This window comes from Alligator sinensis, unplaced genomic scaffold (genome assembly GCF_000455745.1).
Source record: "Alligator sinensis unplaced genomic scaffold, ASM45574v1 scaffold896_1, whole genome shotgun sequence".
Taxonomy (NCBI): Eukaryota; Metazoa; Chordata; order Crocodylia; family Alligatoridae; genus Alligator; species Alligator sinensis.
In genome coordinates, this window is record NW_005842940.1 from 397,332 (window position 1) to 423,204 (window position 25,873).

Here is a 25,873-nt window from a genome sequence, read left to right on the forward strand (position 1 = left end):
AGCCAAGATTGTTATGCATGTGTGATACCTTATATCATTTATATTGGATCTGTCAAGCTGCTATAGTCTTTCAATATACAGATTTTAAATATCCAAAAAGGCCAGATACTGAACCTACTTCTAACTTTAAAAAGTCTCTATGTAGGTTACTTGTGAATACCAGCAATAGCTCAAATACAACTCTTTACAAGTTGCAGCATAACTCCTGAGAAAACACATTGCAAAACATTTTCATAATCTACCAATAGTGCTGAGCTCCTTACTGCCAAGAATGATTTTCAGTAATGAAAGTAATTCCTGGAAGCCTTAAAAACTGGAATATAACATGTAAAACAGATGCAGAATGTCTATCCTGTGACACTGTATTCTTTTTCTAAGTTATAGTTTGTTTTAATGGGCTGCCACCCATCCAAAGTCAAAAAATGGGTAATGCAATTATGCCAGCATGCAATTGCTAAACATCTACATTGGGGTGGCCAACTTGTGCCACAAGTGGCATAGGCAGCCTCTGTGTGTAGCACTTGGGAGATCTTGGAGGGGGCAGCAGCACAGTGGCAGATAGAACAGGCGATCAGGCAGGATGTACAGAATAGGAAGCAAAAAGAGCAGAGGAAGGGGATGGGAATGGCACAGAGAGGGTGTGGGGCTTATTTGTGGCACACCTGCCAAAACAGGTTGGCCTACAATAATCTACATGATCAGTGTAGGGACTGAGAAGTATTTGGATGGTGAGTGGAGAAGAACACTTGGGTTGGATAAGGAGCTAGAGGGATGAAGGAAAATTAGGACTGCCTGGACACAGAGAGTGGGATTAGACACTGCTTTGTGGGGTGGGGAGGAGGAAGTGATTGGAGGGCAACAACCTATTCAATGCGCAAGATGGACCTGTGCTGGGTAGGGAAGGATGGGGGATGTCAGGATTATGTAGCAATGGAGGCTGTTGTCTATTAAGCCCCTGTTTTATTTGTGCTAGAAGTTAGAGTGGGTGCATTGCACAAGGTGAAGGATTCCAGGAAAAAAAGAACAGACTTATGCTTAAGGCAGTTGAAAGTCTTGATACCCATCTTACTGGGTCATCTGACCCCAGCGGTCTTTCCTGCCCAAGTGCAGGGCAGCTGGACCCAGTGATCTGTAAGGTCCCTTCCAGCCCCAATAAACTATGAAACGATGAACACTGTGCTTGCAGTGCTGCCTTCTGTACCTGCCTATCCCTCTGAGTTCCAGTCAAGACACTTCCACTTTTCACAGGGGCTCAGCTTTCTGGCTGCCTGGCTTGTAGTAGTGTAATTAGAAGTAGGCAAGAAAGGCACCAGACCCAAGCACCGGAACAGGAAGGGAGCCTGTCTTACAGCCACAGAAACTTGAACCTGTACCACTGCAAGACTGCGGGAAGCCTGTGCCTCCTACCCTCCCAGCCACCCAATGCTCAGCCCAGTAGCACCCCTCTGGTTCTGTCAGGGTGCCAAAATGGCTAGCTACATCTCTGCTGCCTCGACACTCTGAGATTTGTAGCTGAGCACTCCTGGTTGCAACTGAAGTCAGCGGGACTCCCTATTGTCTTAATCTTTTTGTATCTCTGTTCCTCATCTGGAGAATAGGAATTATACACCTCACTTTACTGGGGGGCGTTGTGGGATTAAAATAAACGTTTGTGGAACGCTCAAATACCACCTAGTGAGTAGCGCCAGAGAACAGCCAGTGAGTTGGTTAATAATGCTGTCTTCGGGAGAAACTTTATGAATAGAAAATAAGGCCCAGAACTACATATCAAACAAAAAAAGGGAAAAAACTACTAGCATCCTCCATCCTGTGCAATGAATGAGGTAAGAATCTAATGGAAAAAATAATATGTGGCCAAATAATTAAAGACTTCATCATAATTCATATACACAGGGCACTCAATTAAATTTTCATGGGCATCCTGAATTCTGGCAGTCCCTAACTTTCAGTGCTTGACTTGGCAAAGTTAATGTTCCTTTAACAGAAGGCTTTTTGCTGTGTGTAATTATATATTTAGTTTAGCCAGAGGATCAGTGGGGCAGTTGTTTGAGAGGTAATATAGGATAACTGAATACAACTGTTTCATAAAATCCTAGGTCTAGAGCAGCGATTCTCAACTGAGTGTTGCAGCACCCAGCCCTGCCCCAGCATCCCACAGACAAGCAGTACCCCGGCTGCTCCCTGTCAGCCCACTTCCTCCCAGCCCCTGGGCCAGTGCTTCAAGTGGTGCACTGTGCCCTGGACAGCTCAAAGAGCATGTGGTCATGGAGCTGCACTTTTCAGCCTGGATCCTCTCTCTACTCCTCTCATACGCCCAGAGCTTGTAGAAGGAGTCATGGCGGTGGCACTTGGTCCAGTTGTTAGCATGCAAGTCCCTGGAGGAGCAGCCATTTCTGTGGGAGCTGTACTCACCCCTCAGGTACAGGACAAGAGCTGGGAGAGGTCAGATGACAGAAAGAACAGGACACAGTATGGTCCTGCCCCACTGCCCTCACCTGGCACCAGCCTTGGTACCTCCAGCAGCCACTGTCACCCCCATTCACCTCCTGCAGGGACAGCTGCCTCCTTCAGGGGTCTAAGGACACATCCCCAAGTTTCCCAGTCTGCTCCACCAAGCAGCCCTGTCAGTGCAGAGCACTATGCACCACTCCTTGCCATGCTGTCAGGATCCCTTGCCCACTGTTGTCTTCCCAGACTTCCCATGAATCCTTTCAAGGGTGCCATGGGGTAGAAGAAGCACAGTAAGAAATGCATTACTTTTTTTAAAGATGTGTCACTAAATTCAGAGAATTTACAGAGGAAAGGTTGAGAACCACTGGTCTAGAGCTAGCCATGAGCCACGGCACAAAAAGATACTGCATAATCTCCACTGAAGACAAACAACATCACGTGATCCCTCTGCAAAAAAACAGATGTCTGTACATTGACTTTCTATAAATTAGATACCTGTAGTCTGACATTTTTTAAAAGTTACTTGGTACTTTCCACAAAACATACAAAAAAAAGTCCAGTCAGAACTGAACAGTTCTAATGTCAGTGGCTTGTCTGTAGACAGTCATATGTACGCTGGGTAATAAAACTCAATCCAGATGCAGCCCTTGTGGTCCAGTAGAAACTGACTCATTCCTATAATATATGGCTTTTGAGTGATGGATTTTGGAGCTTTATGCTGGAAAAAAGATGATAGTGCCAAGACTGGGATTACATGATGGCATTGCCAACACCTGCAGCCTTAGGACCCACCACTACTTGTGAATAGGATATTTCACCATGTCTGTCATGAATGGCTTCGAGTGTTTATCAGCTGCAAAATACAGCAGGCCACTGTTTTAGTTGGAATAGGCTGTAAATCCTAACTCATTTCTTACTGTGAAATTCCTGATTAATTTTGATTTGTTATGTTACCATGATATGCAAAGCAGGAAAAGTATTTTGATGCAACTTTTCTAAGCAAACTAAAACCTTAAAATGGAACCATATATTTTCATTTCATTTTTTTTACTGGAAAATAAAAATCTTAATGAAAAAATGTATATGGAAATATTTACTGAAAGTAAATAGTATTTTTCAACCAGTTCTATTGGGTGTATTCTTTCATGACTGGCATCGCCTATCTGACCTTTTCTGACATGCTATGACACTTTTATTCCTTCTGAAATGCTTTTATTCAATGAATAACATATTATAGTTTTTTCATAACCATATCAATAAACAAACATATGGTTAAATGCAATTAATTAAATCTGAAGTATTTAGTGCACATTCAAGCAACTCTACAATAGTGTTGTTTTTGCCCTTTATTATCTTCTTCTATTTCTCTTTTTTAACTTTAGACCAGGGGTGCTCATCCCCTGGCCTGTGTAACCACTATATCCAGCCTGGAGGGTTCCCCACTGGTCCAAAAACATTAATTGCTGCTCCCCTGCTGCCAATTTTCTGGACCCGTGGGGAGCCCTGCAGGTTGGCTAATGTGGCCTTATGCACTACATCAGCCATGTTGGGCTGAGTGAAGTGGTGCAGGGCCCAATCTGGTAGTGTGGGGTCCAGCAGAGGCAGTACAGGGCCCAATTTAGGTGGCACAGGGCCCAATCCAGCCTGAGAACCAGCTCCAAGCTACTCATCTAGCCTGGGAGACCAAAAGATTCAGTGCTACTGGTTTAAGACTTTGTTCAGCATGTGCTTGACCTTAAATATGGCAATTCAGCTGTTATTCAGTAAAGCAGTTAGCCTGTGCTTGAAGTCAGTGGAATGTATGCCTGCACTTAAATACTTTATGAAATGAGTGTCTTAGGGCATGTCCATGTCATCACGCCAGTACATGGCTTGGGTAGTGTTGTATGGAGACTTGTTGCACCCACTCTGTGCACACCATCTCCTGAGCTGGAACTTAAGTGTGGTACTGGCCAGGTCTCTCAGAAGAAAGTATTGGGTTACTCTCCAAACTGCACTTAAATGGACTTTCCTACTTCACTTCTGGAAAGTTGAATGGGCAGTGTCTACGGCACATCTGAACAGAGCACTAACTATTGCCATATGGGAACAGTGCAAATGGCCCTTTAGGGCGCCTATACACGAGTGCAGAGGCTGCTCTGATGTGCTGGAATTCCTGCATGTCGGAGCAGACTCAATTAATTGCTCCTGATGGAGCATGGCAACTGCCACGTTCCAGCAGCCTCCTGTATCTCGTATCAGCGTCTCTGCGCTTAAAAATGGTGGCAGGGGTGCTTGAATTAAAGCTCGTTTGATGAGTTTTAGTTCAAGTGCCCCTGCTGCCATTTTTAAATGTGGGGATATTGATGCAGGAGATGCAGCAGTGCTTTAATTAGCATGGCTCTCACCCCCACCCCTCCCTGGAGCACATGTAAAAGTGCCCTTAGAGCCTACAAGGAGGGATCATATAAAACTGTTTGTCTTGTATCAAATGTGGTATATGTTGCATGTGCAGAACATCAGCTTGTGTGGATTCATAGATAAATGTATAAATGTGTGCACATCTTCTGTTTGTACAAACCTATAGCTATTCTGCATCCACAATTTGCTCAAAAGTGCCAACACACTCTAAAATGTATTGGCATCAGCTGCTGTTTCCCAAAGCACCATGAATATCTGTAAAGATTACAGTGATAAAGGAAATTTTTTTATTACCAGAATAAACTGATTAGCGCTACTAAATCAGAATTTAAGTATGCATGTAACCTTTCAGAGCATAGTATAAATGACAAATATTCAGATGGGAAATATCATCCCTGTTAGAAACTGTAAATAGATGCTGTATGACTCAAATTAATGAAGAGCTTTAAACAATTAATCAAGATGTGTTGTACCTGTGAAATGAAACTGAAATGATATACTAGTCTCATGTTGTGAAGTAAAAAAAAAAAAAAAAGATCTATTTTAATTACCACTTTCATAGATCCTGGCTTTCAATAAATGTAAATAGTTAATAACTTCAAACTCTTGGCAGCTTCAAAACAAAGTTTGTCTCTATATCATTTAATTACTTTTCCATTCTACTTACATTATGAAACTACAACTGCTTGCAGAGTGGTTGCTAGCCATAAGCAACTGCTACACAAAGATGCAAGGGTATTTCTAAACTTCTATTACATATAAAAACATTGTTAGCCTAATCTTTCATACCACAAGAGAAAATATCTCTTGATCATGATTTCATCTGAATGTTGTACATAATCTAATACTTAAACATCAAAATGACATAACAAAACCGTTATTTCAAAATAGAAATATTACTAAAATAACATTTTGTATGATGAAACTTGCTTAAGCTGGCCAGCTGACTGAGTAGGAAGATGTTTATTATATATTGGATAATAAATTAATCAGCTAAATGCACAGTTAAAACCATATGCACTACAGTCAGTTGCCAGATATTAATTAGCTTCATCATACCCTTTGAATAAAGTTTGCATTTGAAGTTTTAACATTTTTAAAACTACTCAAACTACATTCAAACTACTGCAGAGCTCATGACATTTTTCTTTCTACAACAGCTAAGAAATCTGTTCCCATTCAAAATGATATACACTTATTCTTTGTTCCATTATGAAATATTAATGACAGTTTATATCCCTTATTAAAAAAGATTACCATTGAAAAAAGTACTGAATCAAAGTTTGGGCCAGTAAGGCAGAATGATGTGCAAAGAAGTTATAATAATGACCTGCAGGAGATCATGAATAACCAAGTATAATATATGTAAACAATTTCCTTAGAGTAAAATCAGAAAAGATAGACCAGCTAAGTGTCTCTTTGTAGGCCATTCCTGTTTAACCCCACAGCTGACCAAGGAGAAGACGGAGATGTAATACTTGAGACGGAAGCAAAGCGTTCTTCACATGAATTATAAGCAATGAGAGAAATATGCCCTGGACAGAAATAAGTGGGGACAAATTGTGAAAGCAGCCAAGGAATGTTTGGGTGAGTGGAATCAGGGACCGGCAGTTGTCATATTCCTTTGCATGGCACTGTGCAAGTCAGCAGAAAGCAAGCATCCCCCAAGAGCCTAAGGACTAAATCAGATATAGTGAAAAAGCTTTGTGAGTAGTAAGAAAGGATCAGGGTGGACTGTTGCAGGGTAGCTGAGTAAGCCAGGACTTTTCCCTTGTGTCTGCTGTCTTGTGCTTCCTTAGAAAATAAGCTTTCATTAAAAAATGTATTCCCAAGCTTTATATGATTTCAAACCTTCTAAATGATATTCAGACAGTGAACTAAATGTTGCCTATACAGCACTATCTGCCTGAGTCTGCAGACAACCTCAAACAATAAGAGAAACGTAAAGTGATTTCATTCATATCAAGCCTATTTGTCTCTGATGATTTAACCATGCTATTAACCTGGTTTTATTTTAGATTTATAATTAGGCAAAGTTAGGGTTGTGAACACATGGACAAGGAAATGAGTTTCCCTTCAAGAAAGGGAAAAGGGAGGACCCGAGCAACTATAGGCCCGTCAGTCTTACCTCAATCCTGGGGAAACTCTTTGAGAAGATCATCAAGGAGCATATTTGTGATGGGCCGGCATCAGAAATGATGCTCAGGGGCAATCAGCATGGATTTATTAGGGGGAGATCATGTCAGACCAACCTGATTGCCTTTTATGATCAGGTCACAAAGGCCATGGACGCAGGTGTCGCGGTGGATGTAGTCTTTCTGGACTTCAGCAAGGCCTTTGACACCGTCTCTCACCCCATCCTAATTAAGAAACTAGGCGACTGTGGCATAGATGCCTACACAGTCAGATGGATTGCAGATTGGCTGAAGGGTCGCACTCAGAGGGTGGTGGTGGATGGATCATACTCGACTTGGGGGGAGGTGGGTAGTGGAGTCCCCCAGGGCTCAGTCCTGGGGCCTGCGCTGTTCAATTTCTTCATCAGCGATCTTGATGTTGGGGTGGAAAGCAACCTGTTTAAATTCGCTGATGACACCAAAATTTGGGGGGAGGTGAGCACGCTAGCAGGGAGAGAGAGATTGCAGAAGGATCTGGATAGGTTACAGGGGTGGGCAAACAGGAACAGGATGTGTTTCAATACAGACAAGTGCAGGGTGCTGCACTTGGGTAGTAGGAACCAGCAGCACACTTATACGATGGGGAACTCCCTACTTGAGAGCACGGAGGCGGAAAGGAATCTTGGTGTCATTATTGACTCCAAGATGAACATGGGCCGACAATGCGAGGTCATGGTTGGCAGGGCTAACCGGACCTTGTCGTGCATCCACAGGTGCATCTCGAGTAGAGCCAGGGAGGTGATCCTCCCCCTCTATGCGACGCTGGTCAGGCCGCAGCTGGAGTATTGTGTCCAGTTCTGTGCGCCCCATTTCAGGAGGGATGTGGACAACATGGAGAGGGTCCAGAGGAGGGCCACCCGCATGATCCGGGGACAACAGGGCAGACCCTACAGTGAGAGACTGCGGGACCTGAACCTATTCAGCCTCCACAAGAGAAGGCTGAGGGGGGACCTGGTGACCGTCTATAAACTCACTAGGGGGAACCAGAAGGGTTTGGGGGAGACGCTGTTTCCCCTAGCCCCCGCTGGCATAACAAGGAGTAATGGGCACAAGTTGATGGAGAGGAGGTACAGATTGGACATCCGAAAAAACTACTTCACAGTTAGGGCGGCTATTTGGGTTGTTCTCCCGCCCTGGCGGGGGGGCGGGCTAGAAGATCTATTAGGTCCCTTCCGACCCTAAAACTATGAAACTATGATAAAATGAAGGAAACAGAAAAGGATAAGGTGAAAGAAGTGACCAAATCAGAAGGATGGACATAGAGTAACTGCAAGGTATAAGCCAAAGCAGAGCTGTGCAGGTCTTTGAAAGTGAAGCAGAATCATGGATAATGCACCAGGAAAGAAAGGTATTTGGCTGCCAAATTTTAGATTGACTGGAAAAGAAAAATATGAGAAGGAAGGCTGGAAAAGAGACTAAAGTAGTTGACATTTTGGAAGTGGAGGATATTAAAGACAACACAAAGGAATCTTAAGAGTTATTAATGGCCTAGAAAAAAATGATAATACTGACATTCAGATTGAGTGATGGAAGGAAATAAGATGGGTTAAAAGGAAAATAAGTAGCTCAATTTTTGACACGGTTAATTTGAACAAACAGAGGTACTTCCAAGAGGACATCCCTATAAAAGTCTTGATTTACCTGAATCCCGATATCAGTGATCTTCTTACATTCTGATACAGAAAGTTCCTTCATTCTTCCACTGTTGCCAAGGGCTCCCAAGCCCTAAAAATATTCCATATAAATTTCAGTTTAAATTCATACACACATTTCTATAATACTGTAGTCTTTAAAGCTATGACAGTGATGATGATAACACACTTGGACTAAATGAATACACTTAGACTAGAATTAGAAGTGATTCAGCATATGCTTCCACCTAGGCAGCATCCCACCTAACCCTTGTGCACCTGGCCAAGGAAGTCAATTCAAATTGAACTTGTTAGGAATTTAGGCTCACCATAGGGTCAATGGAGATACTAACACAAGTCAGGTCTGCGATTCATATTTACATGCCAGGTCGCTCTTTATAGACATTGGGGGGAGAGTGCATCTCCCAAGGGAGATCCACAGAGCTCACTGAGCAGGTAGCTCATAACAGGCAAGCAGGAAATGAGAGGGGTGCCAAGAATGGCATCCTTGAATCTCAAACACAAGAGACCCCCAAACATACTGGAGCTACATGAAGCAGTGCCCTCTGTCTGAAGAAGTTCCATTCAGGGGTCCTATGTAAACGCACGTTTGCTCTATCTACTGAAATTCTACTCAGGCCGTGTGTAGATGAAACAAGGGGCATGTGTGCATGACACTTTAAAGCGGGTTAAATGCTTTTGTTCCACTTTAATGGTGTTGGTGTTTGCACGCGTTGGCAGCATATTGCACAGTAATTCCAGCCACTGTAGCAAATTCAGCGGCACAATGTGCCTTAAATGACTTAGGGCGCAGCAAACTAAAACTCCTCTGAGGAGTTTTAGTTTGCTGCCCTATAGCCATGGAGCAAAGCACCAGGCTCCATGCAGCTCAGGGGCTCTGCAGGAAGCCCATGCAGGCAGCCTGGCAGCAGCCTGGGAAGGCAGGCTCCACCCAAAATAAAAAAAAAAGGTGGTGAGCCTGCTTTTTCACATTTTTTTCCCCTGGAGCCTGCCTCCCTGCCTGAGCTGTGCAGGGGCCCAGTGCTTCCCTCCGCAGCTGCAGCACCCCCCGGGACGGCCTGAGCTGGGTGCCTGTAGGCAGGTGCTGCCTGGGGGGGGCCGCCGCTGCCGCAGAGGGAAGCACCAGCCCTCCTCACCCCCCCAACCCAGGGACCGCTCCACCTGCTGGCAGCTTGCCCTCCCCTCCCCACCACCAGAGAGGCAGGGAAAAGCATGGGTGTGTGCACAACATGGGGGTTTACTTGGCCCTAAATTGAAGCAGTGTTTTTAAAAACCCACCACTTCAATTTAAGACCCCTTTTTTGTCTACATACACCCTCAGGCTCCAACCAGCAGCTAAGACCTGGAATTCACATCACCTCCCACTCCTGTCCCTTCCTCCAAACAAATCCTCCTTCCCTCACCTTGCCCTCAGCATATTGCCTCTCCAGCAAAAGAATGAAGCAACGTGACACAGATCAGTCTCTGTATGCTGTGGTCACCACAGACACAAAGATAATAGGCAAATGACACTGAGCAGCCGGCGGAGGGGGGGAAAAGCTCTACCCATCACTGTGTCTGCTAGTTACACAGACCACAGCTCACTCCTGCAAGATACTCATTCAGAAACAGAGGGCTCTGGGGTCAGAACTTCCTTGCAGAGACTTATGTGGTTTGCATATGGCAACTGTGCCATTTTGGGGTGGGCATATGCTGCTTGAAGAGAGGTGGAGGTCAGAGGAAGATTACCAAGTAGCCTGCCATTAGAAAACTTGACATAGCAGAACTGGCTGCAAAGACCAGACTGGGAGCAGAAGTAGGCACATGAACGACTGGTGCCTCCCAAGACTGCGGGGGGCACCATTTGTAGGCAGCAGTGGGGACCACCTGCAAACACTGGCATTGCCAGTGGTGGGGGGGAGCGAGTGGGGACAATGGTCACGGCAGCGGCAAGGGTGGTGGGGGGACAGGTGGCAAGCAGCAACCGTCTGCGGAAGCCGGCAGCAGCTTCAGTGGTGGCCAGTCTCAGGGGGGGGATGGGCTCCCCCCCCCCCCCCGCCAGTCTCAGGGGAGGCATGTGCTCCCCCCCTCCCCCCCCAACCGTGCCCTCCTTAAGCATTGCCTATGAATAGGCACAATGGCACAATCCTGTGTTGTGACAACATATGTAATTTCTCTGTATGCATTGTACACACTATAATGTTCACTGTTGGCTAATTACCTTAACTTCTGGGCTTCTTTATATCCACTAAGCCAACGAACCTCCATGAACAGTACCACATGATGGAATTCACAGAATATTAGGGTTGGAAGGGACCTCAGGAGGTCATTTAGTCCAACCCCTTGCTCAAAGCAAGACCATCTCCAACTAGATTATCCCAGCTAAGGATTCTCATATAATTTTCCACAGCAGTGGCTCCCAACCTTTTTTGTACCAGGACCCATTCATAAGCACCGATGGCCAGTCCCAACCCAGTAAATAGTTTAAGTAAAAAATGGCCCCCTGGCCCTGCTGGTGCCTCTCACTTCTAACTTGCTGCCCCCAGCCCTTCAGTGTGTGGGGAAGGGGGAGCCCCAAGCAGCCCCTAGCAGGCTGGAACTGCCAGCCTGCAAGGGAAAACCCATGTTTTTTCTCCTTTGAAGGAGAATCCATTTTTAAAGTTTGTTCACAACCCTTTCATATATTCTTGCGACCCAGTTTTGGATCATGACCCGCAGATTGAGAAACACTGCTCCACAGGATAAATCTCCATAAGGATGTGAGCACCATGCATGCTCCTTAATCACTGAGATTTGTTCTTCTTGGTCAGAAGTTGTTGAAGCACAAAAGCTTTGTTGCAAACTGGGCATGGACCTTGTTCTCTGACCTCCCTTTTCCCTTTTTACCCACGATTTCCCTCCCCAATCCCTAGTCCTGTGCCACCCCACCCACACACACTCCAAAAAGCCTCTTCAAGGGCTATCTAGTTCCCTCCCCACTCTAACCCCTGTGTCCTAAGCCTGACCCTCCAACTCTGTAAAGTCCCCTCTTAAATCCTGGTCCACTAATCTACTCCCAATTGCTATGCAGCTAATCTATCCATCCTACAGTTTCTAATCTTCCTAAAACACCCCTCTACCTGCAGTCGCCTCTTTCTCTGTGTCTTACACATAGTACACTTGACATTTGCCTTACACTAGGCAGATGCTCCATGTGCCTTTTATGGTGGTTGTTTGCATCCCTTGCTATCTGTTGGCAGCTTGGGTGAACTGCAGAGGCTGCTGAGAAGCATTAGGTATGCTTTCTTGCCAAATGGCTGGGGCCTGTCTAGACACTTGGGTAGAGTTTGGGTGCCTCCATGCTCAAACTTTGAATAATCAGGAAACTGGGGCAGGAGTGAGACTTGAAAGTGCCTACACTACAGTTCAGTTCTGAGTGGGCACACAAGGCTGAGTCTAACTGCTTACGGACATGTGCACTCCAAAATGGAGGTGCATAATATGTTTAGGCATCTAACAAGTTTTGGAGCTGTTGGCACATATAACTCTTTGCTACTTAGGCAGCTAATGTACCCATATACCCTTTATGCATCTGCTGAACTAATCTGAATCCTGGCCTTACTGCAAATGATATCTCCCATCTGAGGACTGCAACTCCTTGTGAAGTCATTAAATAATTTACTTAAATAAGACCCTATGAGATATTACCTAAATTTTACAAAAGAAAATGTTATATAGAGGATTTAGCTAATTTAGTTGCCCGAAGTCACACAGAAAATTTATAACAGAATGAAAACATAGCCCAAGTCTCTCTCCTTTGGTCTTTCCTCTCCTCAAGAAAGTGATTGCTTTACATAGCCATCCTCAGACATGCATAAAGTAAGTATTACATTGCTGGTATTCTTGTCTTCAACATGGCTCAAACTAATTTTCATTATACATCAACTTTTTACATTAAAATTTCCAAGTGTTCATTATGGAGCTTTCTTCGTGTGATCTATATTTCTTATCTCCACCACCCACATTTGGAAAGTAAAAAATATGTACTTTTTGTACAGATCTCTTCACTCCAGCCAAATTATATAAAAACTGCTGTGAGGTCTTTGTAGAAATAATTTGTTTAACAAAAGTAAACAATGAACATATTCATATAAGAGAGAAAAGAAAGTGGAAGAAGCAGAGCCATATGAAATATATTCTCTGCCAGCAAGCAATCAGCATTTCCATCCAGTAGAATGTTCTACAGACTTCCTTCAAAAATCCATATTCAAATTAAAAAAGCAACTTACAAACAAACCTGCATTTAGGTTATTGTTTTAATTAGGCCAAAAATTAAGAGCCAAACAGCTGCTGTTAGGCACAAGCTCATGCTGGAAGTGGTGCCGAGTCACACCATCCCAGCAGGAGCGGGGGATTATGCTAGCTGGAAACAGCCTGTGTTAAAGATAGTGACGAGACTGCAACTTTGGCAATTCCTTTGGTTACAAGCACAAGAGGCCTGGAAGAGTCCTTGTGCTTTCTATTGTTTTTATTGTGGATAACTGGACCAGCCACAGCCTGGCTCTAACTTTCAAGCCCTCAAAAGAATTAGATTTTTGTTTGTTTTTTTAATTTACACTTGGCCAATACCAGCATCTACACATCACTAAAACCTAACCAAACTACAAAGTAAGCCTCCTGAAAACAAATTGGTCATCTTCTTCTATAGGAATGCTGTGTTAACAGTTTGGTTGGCAAAGTATCCATTGTCTTTCACAACAGTCATGCTGAACAAATGGGAAACATGAGACAGAAATAACTGTGTAAATATGCTCTGGACGCCAGATGTAGACAGTATAATGATAATGTTAGGAGAAAGAGGATAACATGTATATGTCAGTTCTGGAAATATAGGCAGCCGAATATAAATAACAATAAAAAAAGATATCAAATCCTAAATCCCAATTTCTTCTCGAAAATATAAAATGGAATTTTCTCCAGTGGATATACTTATATTGGCATCTCTTACAAGAAACGTTCAAGAGATTCAGGGTTTTCCATTTTTGTTTAGTTCAGACAAGCAGATAAACATATGTAGGTCCCAAGTGAGATCTGTGCTTAGAATTAAGGCATGTTTTAAGTGTTCAATTGAAAAATCAAGGGTTTAAGCACATGCAAAAAGCCATCTTGAGCTTTGAAAAAACAAAACTACATTGACTGTTTCACATAAAAGATGTAATAAAAGTGACATTTGCCTTCACCTCCAACCTATTGCTGAAGAGTAGAAGCAATAGTTCCTATTTTCCTGCATCTCCATTCAAAAAGAGGTGTAGGTCTACACTGTATTGGCCTAGGGAACTCTGTGCACAAGTTCCGCTAATACCTTGCCATAGCGTGACCATCCATCCTTAATTGGGTGGGACAGTCCCAAAATGTAAAGATCAAGTCCCAGTCTCTTGCAGGGCTCTATCCTGGCTTCAGCCCTAATGCCATAGAGTGCCTCCCAGGCACGGTCCTCATGTGGCTTCTGACCTCCCCAGTAGGCAAACTCAAACTTCTGGTCAGAAACAGAAACACAAGCCAACTACTTTACACTGAAATGCTTAAAGCCCACTCAGAGTCCCTATCCCACAACCACCCCTGCTCCCTCCTTCTAGCTCTCTAGGGTACCTTGGGTGCCTGTGAGCCTATTTCCAACAGCCTCATACCCCTGCAGGTCCTCTCTTTGCAGAGGTCGGGGCCAGCCTGCCCTGTAACAGATCCAGGAGTTTCTGCTTAGCTCATTACCCAGCCTATTCTGATCTGCTGTGGTCTGCCCAGCTCACCTTCACCTACCCTTTAGCTACCTGCCCGCTTAGAGTACTACCCAATGGATTATTGCAGGGGCACCTTACCCCAGACAGCTGCCAGCAGCTTTGTAACTCCTCTTTATCTACCTGCAGGCTGCTTGCTTCTCTGCAGCTGGCCCTTGGTTAGCTACTTGCACCAGGCTGCAAACCTTGCCTGCTGCACTTTTCTTTTTCAAATAACATGGTTCCTTGACCCCTGTTACAGGGTGGGACTTACAAACAACTGTTTGGCCCAGCTGTTTGTCAGTCCAAGCCCCTGCAGCACAACAGTCTTCAACAGCTGGCAAAACTTAGAAGAAGTGCCAAAATCAATAGAAACTTCTAAAAATCAGGCTACTAATTACAATTACATTTAAAATTTCAGCTTGATATTTTGCCTTTAAGAAATCTGAAGAAAGTTATAATATTTTGTCTTCAATTATTAGGCAAGTTTTATACTATAAATTACATTGCTTAACCTTACTGATAACAGCACTATTAGAGAATCACTATTAATAATATTAATCTGTGTAGAAATGGTCTCTGTTTTGCTATCTGTATAATATTCCAGAAAATAAGCTTATTCGCATATCTTGAATTTGAATAGTCATTATTATTTCTCTCATAAATTATCTAAACGTGGGTTTAACATGGGCCAGGTGATTTCAGTGGTGCATCAGCAGCAGCGGGCTTTGCCTGCACCTACACTAGGACCAGCCGGCTGGGAGCTGTGCCCACATGACAGCTGCTTCTTCCAGCCCACAGTGTAGGTGCAGCCCAGGTATCCGCAAGCTGTGTCTGTGATACAGCTGCCTCTCCCTGCCCCCAGATTCCAGCTGTGCCCATGCCACAGCTTTGGGAAGCAGGAGAAAGAAGGGGGAAGTAGGGAGAAGTGGTGACAGTACAGACACAGTTTGCAAATACCTGGTTCTGGCCCAACTCCCCACCAGCTGGAAGCTGTGTTCACACTGCAGCCATTGAGTGGGGGGACTGGGAGCAGCATCAGTGGCACAAGTGCATCTCACAGCTGCCTGGCCCCATCATGGGTGTGGGGAAGTGCCCCTGCCACTAACATGACACTGAAGCCACCCAGTCTGCACTGGACTGGAGCTAGGTTATTCTGATTTAGGGTATGCCAGCACTACACCACACATAAACAAGTTTTAGCTCTCACAGGTCACTTTGAACAATGTAGCTGTGGTAGCCCAAAACTTATGTCAGGCTGCAAAACCCACCTGAGAAACTGAATAAACACTGTTAACAGTACCTGAACTTGCTGGTTTTCTCTTCTTCTTCAGCAATCTCTTGCAGTTGAGGACAATTGGCTTCCATGATTGTCTTATCTTCATGTCCAAAGATGGCTGATGAGGCCTATCTGGGATTGACAAACTCTATTGCAGCTTGGACATGTGTTTCCGTGTGGGGTGGGTGGTGCTGAATTCTTGATTTGGTTCACAAAATGCTGTTTCTGCCGCTCCTGCTTTTCCATCTCCTGTTGTACTCGTGAAGTTTCAAAGTACTGAGATCCCTGCAACAGACTCTTCCTCCATTTAGGGTGGTCCTGGGTGATAGTCTCACATTAGTTGACGTTGATGTTGCATTTTTTTAAGTTGGCCTTCAGGATGTCCCTAAAGCACTCTCTCTGACCTCCTCCTGAGCGTAGGCCTCGGCTGAGCTGGGAGAATAGAGCTTGCTTTGGGAGTCTGGAGTCAGACATCTGAATGACATGGCTGGCCCAACAAAGTTGATCTCAGATTATCATTCCCTCAATACTCATAGTGTTTGCTTGCAGGAGGATGCTAACATGGTTGCCTCTCTCTTCCCACTACATTTGACAGATCTTCCACAGACAGCGTCGATGGTATTTCTCCAACAACTTTAAATGTCTCCTGTACGTTGTCCATCTCTCAGCTCCATACAGCAAGGTGGGGATCAAGACTGCCTGATAAACCATGAGCTTGGTTTCATAACTGATGTTGTGATCTTCGAACACCTATTTCTTCAGGTATCCAAAGGCTACACTTGCATGTTAGAGGCAATGTTGGATTTCTTCGTCAATGTCAGCCTTCTGTGACAGACGACTTCTGAGGTACAGGAAATACTCAATGTTCTCCAGAGTTTCACCATGAATCTGGATTACTGGAGGTGGGGACTGTTTATCAGTGGAGACTTTAGTCTTCTGAATATTAGGTATCAGTCCCATTTTCTTGTATGCCTTGGTAAAGATGTTGATGATTGCCTGAAGGTCTTCTTCTGAGTGATTGCACACTACAGCAACATCAGCATACAGGAGCTCAATGATTGTGGTAGGCGTGGTCTTGGTTTTGGCTTGGAGTTGGCGGAAACTAAACACCTTACCATCCATTCAGGAGTTTACATCCACTCTGGCTGGAAGCTTGTTGGTGGTCAAATGTTACATTGCTGCAAAGAATACTGAGAAGAGTGTTGGAGCAATGACACAGCCTTGCTTAACTCCTATTTTAACCTCAAAGAGATCTGTGGTAGATCCATTACTGAGAACTGCCACTTGCATACCATTACGGAACAGGTAGAAAGTGGTAACAAATTTTGGTGGGCATCCATATCTCAGAAGTATCCACCACAACACTTCTTGGCTGGCAGTTGAAAGCTTTCATGAGGTCAAAGAAGGCCATGTAAAGAGGCTTATGTTGTTCCTGACATTTCTCCTGCAGCTTGCGAGCTGTGAAGATCATGTCAGTTGTGCCTCTTGCTGAGATTCTGGGGGGAGCTTTTCAGCAAGTGGAAGGAGATGGTTCAGAAGGGTTCTTGCAATGATCTTTCCTGTGGTGGACAGCAAGGTGATCCTTTTGTACTTCCCACAGTTGGACTTGTCTCCTTTATTGAAGATTGTCACAATCATGGCATCCCTGAGGTCATCTGGCATTTCCTCATCATTCCAGATCCTTAAAATGAGGGTATGGAGCTGTGATTTGAGCTCCTCTCCTCCCCGTTTGAAGATTTCAGAGGGGAGTCCATCCACTCCAGATGCCCTGTTGTTGTTCTCCATCTGCGTGATGGCTTTTCTCAACTTGTCAAGGGTTGAAGGGATTCCAAGATCATCTCTAACTGGGTGTTGTGGGATGGAGTTGAGAACACTCTTGTCAACAACAGAGTCTTGATTTGAAAAGGTCTTCAAAATGCTCCTTCCAATGGGCATTGATGGCTCTGCTTTCCTTGATCAGTCTCCTCCATCCTTAGGTCTCAAGGGAGTTGGTACCTGAGTGCTTGGACCATAGATGGCTTTGGTGGCACTGAAGAAGTTGCACATATCATGGATGTCAGCCAGATGTTGAAATTCCTTAGCTTTGTCTTCCCACCATTTGTTCTTCATATCACGCATCTGCCTTTGGACCTCTGCCTTGACTTGTTGGAGATTTATTTTCTTTTGCTTGGAGTTATTTTGCCAAGCACAAAAGGCCTTGCACTTCTTGTAGATCAACTCCTGGATCTCCTGGTCATTCTCATCAAACCAGTCTTGATATTTCCTTGTAGAGAATCCAAGTGTCTCTTCACAGGTGCTGACAGTGGCCTTGAGGGCACCCTATATATTGGTGACATTCTTCCATTGTTGCTGATTGGAATTCACTGGTTTTTCATTGAGGCACTGGTGGAAGAGGGCTCATTTGATCGAGTCCTTGAGTCCTTCAACATTGATCTTCCATCGGCATTTCTTCTGCTATAGCCATTGTTTGGGAGCCAGTTTGAGTGAGATAACCAAGCAAATGAGTCAGTGATCAGTCCAGCAATCATCAGCTCCTAGCATAGCTTGGATGATGTGGACACCTTTGTGATCCCAGGCATGGACGATGATACAGCCAATCAGGTGCCAATACTTAGATCATGGGTGTACCTGTTTTTTCTGGTGGAACATGGTGTTGGTGATGGTGAATCCTTGTTCCATGCATTTGGTCAAGAAAAGAATGCCACTGAAGTTGACCTTTCCTACTCCTACCTTGCCTATGGTTCTATTCCAGAAGTTAAGAGTCCCTTCCAACTCTGGCACTGAAATCACTGAGAAGAATAAAGCTAATGTGCAGCAGCTTCTCCACAATAAATGTCCTTTCTGATGTTCCTCCCTCTGGAATGTCAGAAAGGACTTGGTCAAGGTTGGCATAGAATTCCTCCTTGGTTTCATCAGCAGTGTCAAGAGTCAGGATATACGTACTGATGACAATGGCATATTGGCTCCCCTCCAGTTTAAGATAGACAGTCATGAGGCACTCATTAATTCCAATAGGGAACTCACTGAGTTGGTTTATGAGTTAATTCTTAATGGCAAAACCAACTCCATTAAGTCAGCATTCTCCTTCCTCTTTACCCTTCCAGAAGAAGGTGGTAGGGGTGGTCTTGGTTTTGGCTTGGAGTTGGCTGAAACTAAACAGCTTACCATCTATTCAGGAGTTTACATCTGCTCTGGCTGGAAGCTTGCTGGTGGTCAGATGTAACATTGCCACAAAGAATACTGAGAAGAGTGTTGGAGCAATGACACAGCCTTGCTTAATTCCTGTTTTAACCTCAAAGGTTAATGGCTTCATGTTCTCCACCTCCATGTTCTTTGAACTGCCCATCTCCCACTTGCCAGGTCTTGCTCAGTGCAGCTTTATTGATGCTGTGATGCCTGAGTTCTCAGGCCACAATTGCAGTATGCTGCTCTGGGTATTCACTATTAGGGTTGTCCATGAGGATCCTGATGTTCCAGATCACCAAAATAATGGTGCATCTTCACTGGTATTTTCAAAATGCAGTAAAGGTGATCCCACTGGACGCAGTTATCCAGTCAGGAAGAAATACAGAATACTGTATTAGACAGGCACCTTTTCTAGCCCCCTCCCCATGTTAGGTGAGCAGAGTAAATCCTGGAGAGGGCTACACAGTCACACTCCTGTCTCATCCAAGTGCTAGATGACCTTCTTGTAACTGCTGCCTTCATGCCGGTTCATGACTAGGAGCTTCCAGACCTCACAATCCTGCTCCCATCGCCATTAACTGATCACCAGAGAGTTTGAGGAATGTGCTGGCATGGAAGACGCCTGTGTGTGACTTCTTTTATTGTGGAGAAGCTGCTGCACAACAACTTCCACATAGCTCTTGACAGAACAGAACCTTGATCCAATGGCAAAGAGACCAAGACAACTGGGGGTCTCATTCTGCTGCATCCTTCATCCACCTTCGCAGCTGTTGAGAGTCTAACATCTTCCACCTGCTCTGCCATTGAGGACTTGTAGATCCATGGCTGGAGGCTGGGCAGGCTTATTATAGAGGTGACCTGTATTCGCCATGTCACAACACCATCAAAGGATATATGTCCTGGCTTTTCAGGAGGGAAACCACTGCCAACTGCTGTCCTCCCCACATCCTGGTGGTGCTGCTGCTGCTTGGTCCACGACTGCTTATTCATCCGTTACTCCTGTTTATTTCACAGATAACCTACCCTGAAGGTCATTCCACTATCCACCACCTGTGGACGCACTGGGTAGCAATACAGCTCTGCCCCAGAGTTGCTAGTTTAAAACTAACTTGGATGTGTCTATGTGAACTGATGTGATAACTTTGACTGCAGTGTAGACATATCCTTCCTGTCACATAAGACATGCCATAGAATTTCATGTACTAATACCTATACCATAATCGTCTGTGGATAGACTTGAGGACTTTTGAAAAATACATTTACATTTGATATCTAGTTCAAGTAGCACAATTTCTAATCAAACAAAACTTTTATTGTGTAAAAAAAAAAAAAAAAAGAAAAAAGGCCAGATTTTCGAACTTTTGAGGCCCTGCAATTCCCAGTGACTCCAGCTTGAAGTGTGGGTATTCAGCACATGGAAAACTTGCTAATTTCACTCCCTATTTCTTAAAATATTTTGGATCTTTGTACTCAAGTTGCACTTCCCCTGTTTCCTTCAGCATTCTGAGGTAGAACCGTCTGGATCTGGAGTTCATTAAATTTCTTTTCTTTCTTCCTCCTCACTAGAAATGCGGCTGGTGCATAATTTGTCACCCACTTTCCTCTGAGAACACAAGGCATACAATTCATTAACCATCTGTTGCCAGTAACATCTACAGGGGTTTGTTAATAAATTCTCTCTCATCTCTTACAAGCCCCTCTCTCATCAATTTTCTAGCAGACTAAAAATATTGAGCCAGATGATGATTTCAAATCCTTGTAAATCTGGAATAGTACCACCTGAAGCTAAGGGAATTTCTCTGGATATATGCCTATGAAAGTCCAACCAGGATCCGTCCTGTATTTTTTACTGCAACCTATTTAGCAACTTACTGTTACAAAATTATTAAATATTTATGTTGCAGTAGAACATTGAGGACCTAATCTGTATCAAAGCTACTATGTTCAAACACATAGTAAGAGAAAGTGGGTAAACTGCAGCACAGATCCTGATGATTTCTGTGTGTTTTTGAAACTGGCCATCCTTGAATGGCATGCAAACAATTTGTTACTGACTGGATGAGTCCTGAATGATGAACCAATGGTGATTCTTGAGTAAAGATGTGAAGGAGGTAAACAGAGAGGTTTTTAGCAATTAGTTCAGAAGTGTTCCATGCCCAAGGCTCAGCGTGGAAGAAAATATTGAAACAGCCATGGGGGAAACACAGTCTTATTTTGTTGTTTTTATCTTTGATTTTTAAAAAATTGAATAAGATCCTTTTCGTCCAATTTTGCATATACTTTACCTGTTTTTGCATTACATCACTAAACTACATGTACTAGCTCATTCACATTAACGTATCTGAAGGGAAGCAGGAAGGGATTTAGAGACGGCCAACAGGAAACACTACACACAAGAGCATGTTTGAACTCCAACCTTTCTCAGCAATGTATTCACTAGACTCACTGGTGATGCCACCACCCATTCTTTGTATAAGAGCTTATTAATGCAGGAAGTGCGAGACCTGGATTCTAGGCCCCACTCAGCCTGAGGTGATTCAAACTCACATCTCCCACCTCCAAAAAAGCATAGGCGTCTCATCTCCTGTTGAAGCTGGAAGAAAGGAATGCACAGGCCAGAAGGAGACCAAGCAAGAGAAACCATGATTTGCAAGCCACTGATCATAGCAGCCTGCTGAGAGGGGAGGTTTCTAGGTCTTGGTCTTTACTCCCAGAACTGTTTATGGATTGCCCATTAGTCTGTAATTGGATAACAAGCAGAAACAATCCTGGCAAAGGATCAGAACCTAGGCTTCAGAATCAGGGTCCATCTGCCTCGTTCTTCTGGCCACATGAATCCTTCCTGCCTACCCAGACAATTCTATGGCCTGGTGGCTAGGCCCCTGCCCTTGGCAGTGGAAAATATGGGTCTGAATTCCCTCAGGCTAAAAGGAGGCCTAGTTATAAATCTTCCACTTCCTATACATGTGGTTTAACCACTAAAATATTATGAAAAAAAATAGGCAACATCAGCACTACAGCCAACAATATGTCCTCCTCCTCCAACCACATTTTTGAGTGACACTAGCCATGGATGCCATGCTTCATGCTGAACTCAGTGCTGCTGATTTGAGCTACGTGCACTCAGAACAGTTCCACTCCAAGGACTTAGGCAAACCATGCCACCTAGAAAACAATGGGGTTAGGTATCTGACTTCTCTGATGAGGGGCTTCTGTGCATGCTAAGAAGCCTAGGTATAAACACCTAGGGAACTTTTCAGATCAAAATGGATTGGGATATATTTAGGCACCAAACAATGTTCTACAGTTGCTTGAGTGGGCTTATTTTGGATCATTTTTTGTGGTGTGAGACTAAGGTACCAGAGCTGTCAATACTCTGCAAAATGTTAAAAAACAAGGCCCCAGCCCAAAGGCATTTCTGAAAAATTGGTGGTGTAAAGCTGCAAAAGATCCTCAGGAAGGATATGAAGTTCATCTTTTTCAAGAACTACATACTTTGCAATATGATTGTGTTTATCTAAATTTTAAAGGAAGAAATGGCAACTGCTTTAGTTAAGGTTGAATGACTAGTTACCTCCTAAATTCCTGTAATCTGTTGTTCAATTTTATATCTTTCTAAATTTCCAAAATTTAGGTTGATTTTTTTTTTCCTGGATTTGTGGCTGCCCCAAACCTTTACTGAGTATGAAGGGAGGAAAGAAAAAAACATTTGTTATAAAAACATGCTTGAAACTTTGCAATACATGTGTTTATTTATCAAAATCATTTTGATTTTCAATAAATATGGAAATACTTTCTGAAATGTAAGTTGAAAGGGAAAAGAATCCTCACAAAAACAGTCAGTATATATGCTATGTGTTTGTTCATATCCTATTTACAGCACACTATGCCCTAAATATTCTATGGCTGAGATATGTCTGAAACATGCTTGTTGCTAGACAGGTCTAACAACCTTATATCCTTTATAATAAGAAACCTAAAAACAAAAATATTATACTATATAGCTTATCTTTCAGTTATGTGCAGGTAGAAAACATACCACTGGATTTCACCTCCCACAGAGGGAAGAAGAAAGAAAGCAGGGATTCACATTTTTTAAATAGAGTAGACATGGTTTAGAAATACTGGAGAAAGGAAATGGACATAAATATGTCAGAAAAATATGTGCATCGGGTATGCTTTTGTTACTATCATAGTAAAATTAAATATTATAAAAGAATAAATATTTTTTAAAATATGAAAATTAATATAGATGAATAGAAAGAGCTTTAAATAGTATTAAACTTCCTGGTGAATACACTCAGGCTTTCCTCTGCTACTGACTTGGGTCTTTTTCCTTACCAATTTGAAAATCAATTCTGCAAACCTTTATTTCTGCACTTGCCTCCTCCCTAAAGTCTATGGTTCTATTCAGATGAATAGAAACTATGAGGTAGATTCACAAAGGGTTTTAAGAAGACTAACGGACACATTTGGTGACTAAATTTATACTTCAGAGTAAAAAATATCCCACTGAAGTGCTGCCTAACTCTGGAGGCAAATAAAGTCCGTAAGCATTACATTTATACAATATTAAAGTTCCACCAGTGCCTAAAATTCTGCTACCAAGCAACTCAGCCTTGAATGTATTGTGTAGTTCAGTGCCTACCTCTGTCAGGATCCAAAATTAGACATTCCTTTGTGAGACAATCTCAAAGAACATGAAACAGATTGGGCTTTACAAAAACATGTGTGGGGAGGGTGACATTATTTTTATTCGATAGCTTGCTGCCCAGGGCACTCATGGTAGACAACGGAGGACCTGAGTTGAATTCCCCATAGTGCTGCCCTTCCACAGAGGTTACCCAAACCCCCAGGCATACATGTCTCAAGTAAGCCAGACACATGTGGAGCATGCTCATCCTCATTTTCACTAGGTCTCACTACTGCACTGGTAAAGACAAGCCCTATAAAGGCAGATGTCATACATAAACAGGTTTAAGTAATCAGAAACCAGTTTAAACCTGTAACAGAATAGAAGTTTGGTGCACATGCGCCAGTTTAAAAATAGCCTAAACTGGTTTCAGATAGATCTGATTTTGGTTTAATATACTATGCCTCCTTTAGCCTGGATGAACATAGCATCAAACTTAACTGATTTAGGTTAAACTGGTTTATTGCACCTCTGTTCCCCCTACACCTGTGGGGGTGAGGCTAAGCTGGTGCCAGACCACGCTAAGGGGTGGAAGGGTGTAATTCCCCCTCTGCACCAGCACTCAGGGGACCTGTCCAGGGTGAAGGGAACCCCTGCTGAGTTGCAGGGATCTCCCTCACATGGGCATCAGGCTGGAGTGACTACCCGCCCCTCCTTCTCTGCAGGGGGCAGACAGCAGGGGACTGGGGGCAGGGCATGTGCTGGGTAACCAATCAGAGATGGACCCCACTTGCTGCGTTCAGGTGCTCTCAGCAGTGGCAGGCAGGCAGACTGAGAGGTGTGCTCTAGTGCCCCCCAGATTCTGGTCTGAGTCACTGCAGGCTGCCTTTTCCGATACAAAAGTGCACATCAATTCACTTAATTATTGGTTCAACTGATGCAGCTTAGAGAAACCTGCAAAGATTGAATCAATTTAGCCTTGGGCTTTTTGACTGTCTGTACTTAGCCCACAAGTCCAAAATGTGGGCACTGAATGAATTCAGGGGTCTAATGGACTTTGTGGCCATTTGCTTTTTGCTATTTAGGCACCTGAATTCTACCCAAGTCCTGTTTAGGCACCTAGGGCACCTATACACGAGCGCTGGGGCTGCTCTGATGCACTGGAATTCCAATCGAGTCTGCTGGAGCATAGCAATTACCACACTCCAGCAGCCTCCTACATCTCTTGTATCAGCATCCCTGCACTTAAAAATAGTGGTAGGGGCACTTGAACTAAAGCTCATTGAATGAGCTTTAGTTCAAGTGCCCTCACCACCATTTTTAAGCGTGGGGACTCTGATACAAGACATGGTGGCACTTTAAAGTGGCTCTCAGAGCCAGTCTAATGAAAGCTCTGCCCCCGTACCCCAAAAGCACATGTTAAAGTGCCCCTAGTTTTACTCATCTGTATTTTCCTCTTAGTCCCTTCCAATGTCACAAGGTAAGAATTTTAACCTTGTGCCGAGATAGAGTAGGATTTTTCATTACATTAGTTGTCAACCTGGGTTTCTATGTAAACTGGGCCTTGTGTTAGGTATACTTCTAAGATGCCTGTAAGTTTCTTCATAAGGGCAATAAATGCAGTGTCAATTCTTAATATGATACTAATATTCTTCAAAAACAGGAGCCTAAAAATTAAACTGCTAAGACCATACAAAAGGCAACAGATCCTGTTAGGTTTCCAAGAGTTTTGAAAGCCATGAAGGTACTTAAATATGGACTTAGGAATCTGACATTCAGATTTCATTCATAATGAAATAATGGCCTAGTAGTCCTATCAATATTAAAGAGAGTTCAAGCACTTTTAGACCAGGTCTAGTCATTGTCACAACCCAAAGGGTGTGATTTTTGTTTGTGTGCGCTTCAGCACTGCTAAATTGTCCCCGCTAAATTGCAGCTTCCTTGCACGGTGGAGTTTTCTGCTGCAAAAGAGAACCCCGGTGCAAGGGAGAATTTCCCGCCAATTTGAAGCTTTCTTTGCAGGGTGCATTTCTTTGTTGCAGCACAGAGATGCTCGTTGCAAAGAGTTCCCGCCATTTGTATGCTAATTCGAGTCCCATTATTGGCCAGTTCTAAATTATTCACACGTGGCGGCTAGTGATTGGCTTGCTAGCCGTATAAGAGCCTTGAGTGGTTTCCGCCCAAGTTGGAGGACTCCACGAACAAGGGAGGAGGAGACTTCACGCTGTGTGAAGATCTCTAAGCGCTGCGGATCCTTACGGACCCAGCACATTTCAAGTAGGCAACAGAGGTCTGATCAACCTCTAGCCTCTCCCCTTCCCACATGCAAGGGAACCGAACCCACGGAGCCTAGCAAACTTCGTGTGAAT

The 25,873-nt window shown here is 43.7% G+C and overlaps 3 protein-coding genes across 3 annotated transcripts in view; 2 read left to right on the forward strand and 1 right to left on the reverse strand.

The window, feature by feature from the left end:
• Positions 1-25,873, forward strand: part of FAM185A (family with sequence similarity 185 member A) — a 184,088-nt gene that overhangs the window by 91,133 nt on the left and 67,082 nt on the right. The gene's annotated exons all lie outside the window — the stretch shown is intronic.
• The window catches only part of FBXL13 (F-box and leucine rich repeat protein 13), a gene marked incomplete at its 5' end in the record, with an annotated part of 176,071 nt that overhangs the window by 17,314 nt on the left and 132,884 nt on the right, over positions 1-25,873 (reverse strand). The window contains one exon of the mRNA XM_006036277.3: positions 8,667-8,750. Coding sequence (XP_006036339.3) covers positions 8,667-8,750 — 84 coding nt within the window. The remainder of the gene's footprint in view (positions 1-8,666; positions 8,751-25,873) is intronic.
• LRRC17 (leucine rich repeat containing 17) overlaps positions 16,342-25,873 on the forward strand; it is an 89,830-nt gene continuing 80,298 nt past the window's right edge. The window contains exon 1 of the mRNA XM_025192526.1: positions 16,342-16,447. The gene's annotated coding sequence lies outside the window, so the exon portion shown is untranslated. The remainder of the gene's footprint in view (positions 16,448-25,873) is intronic.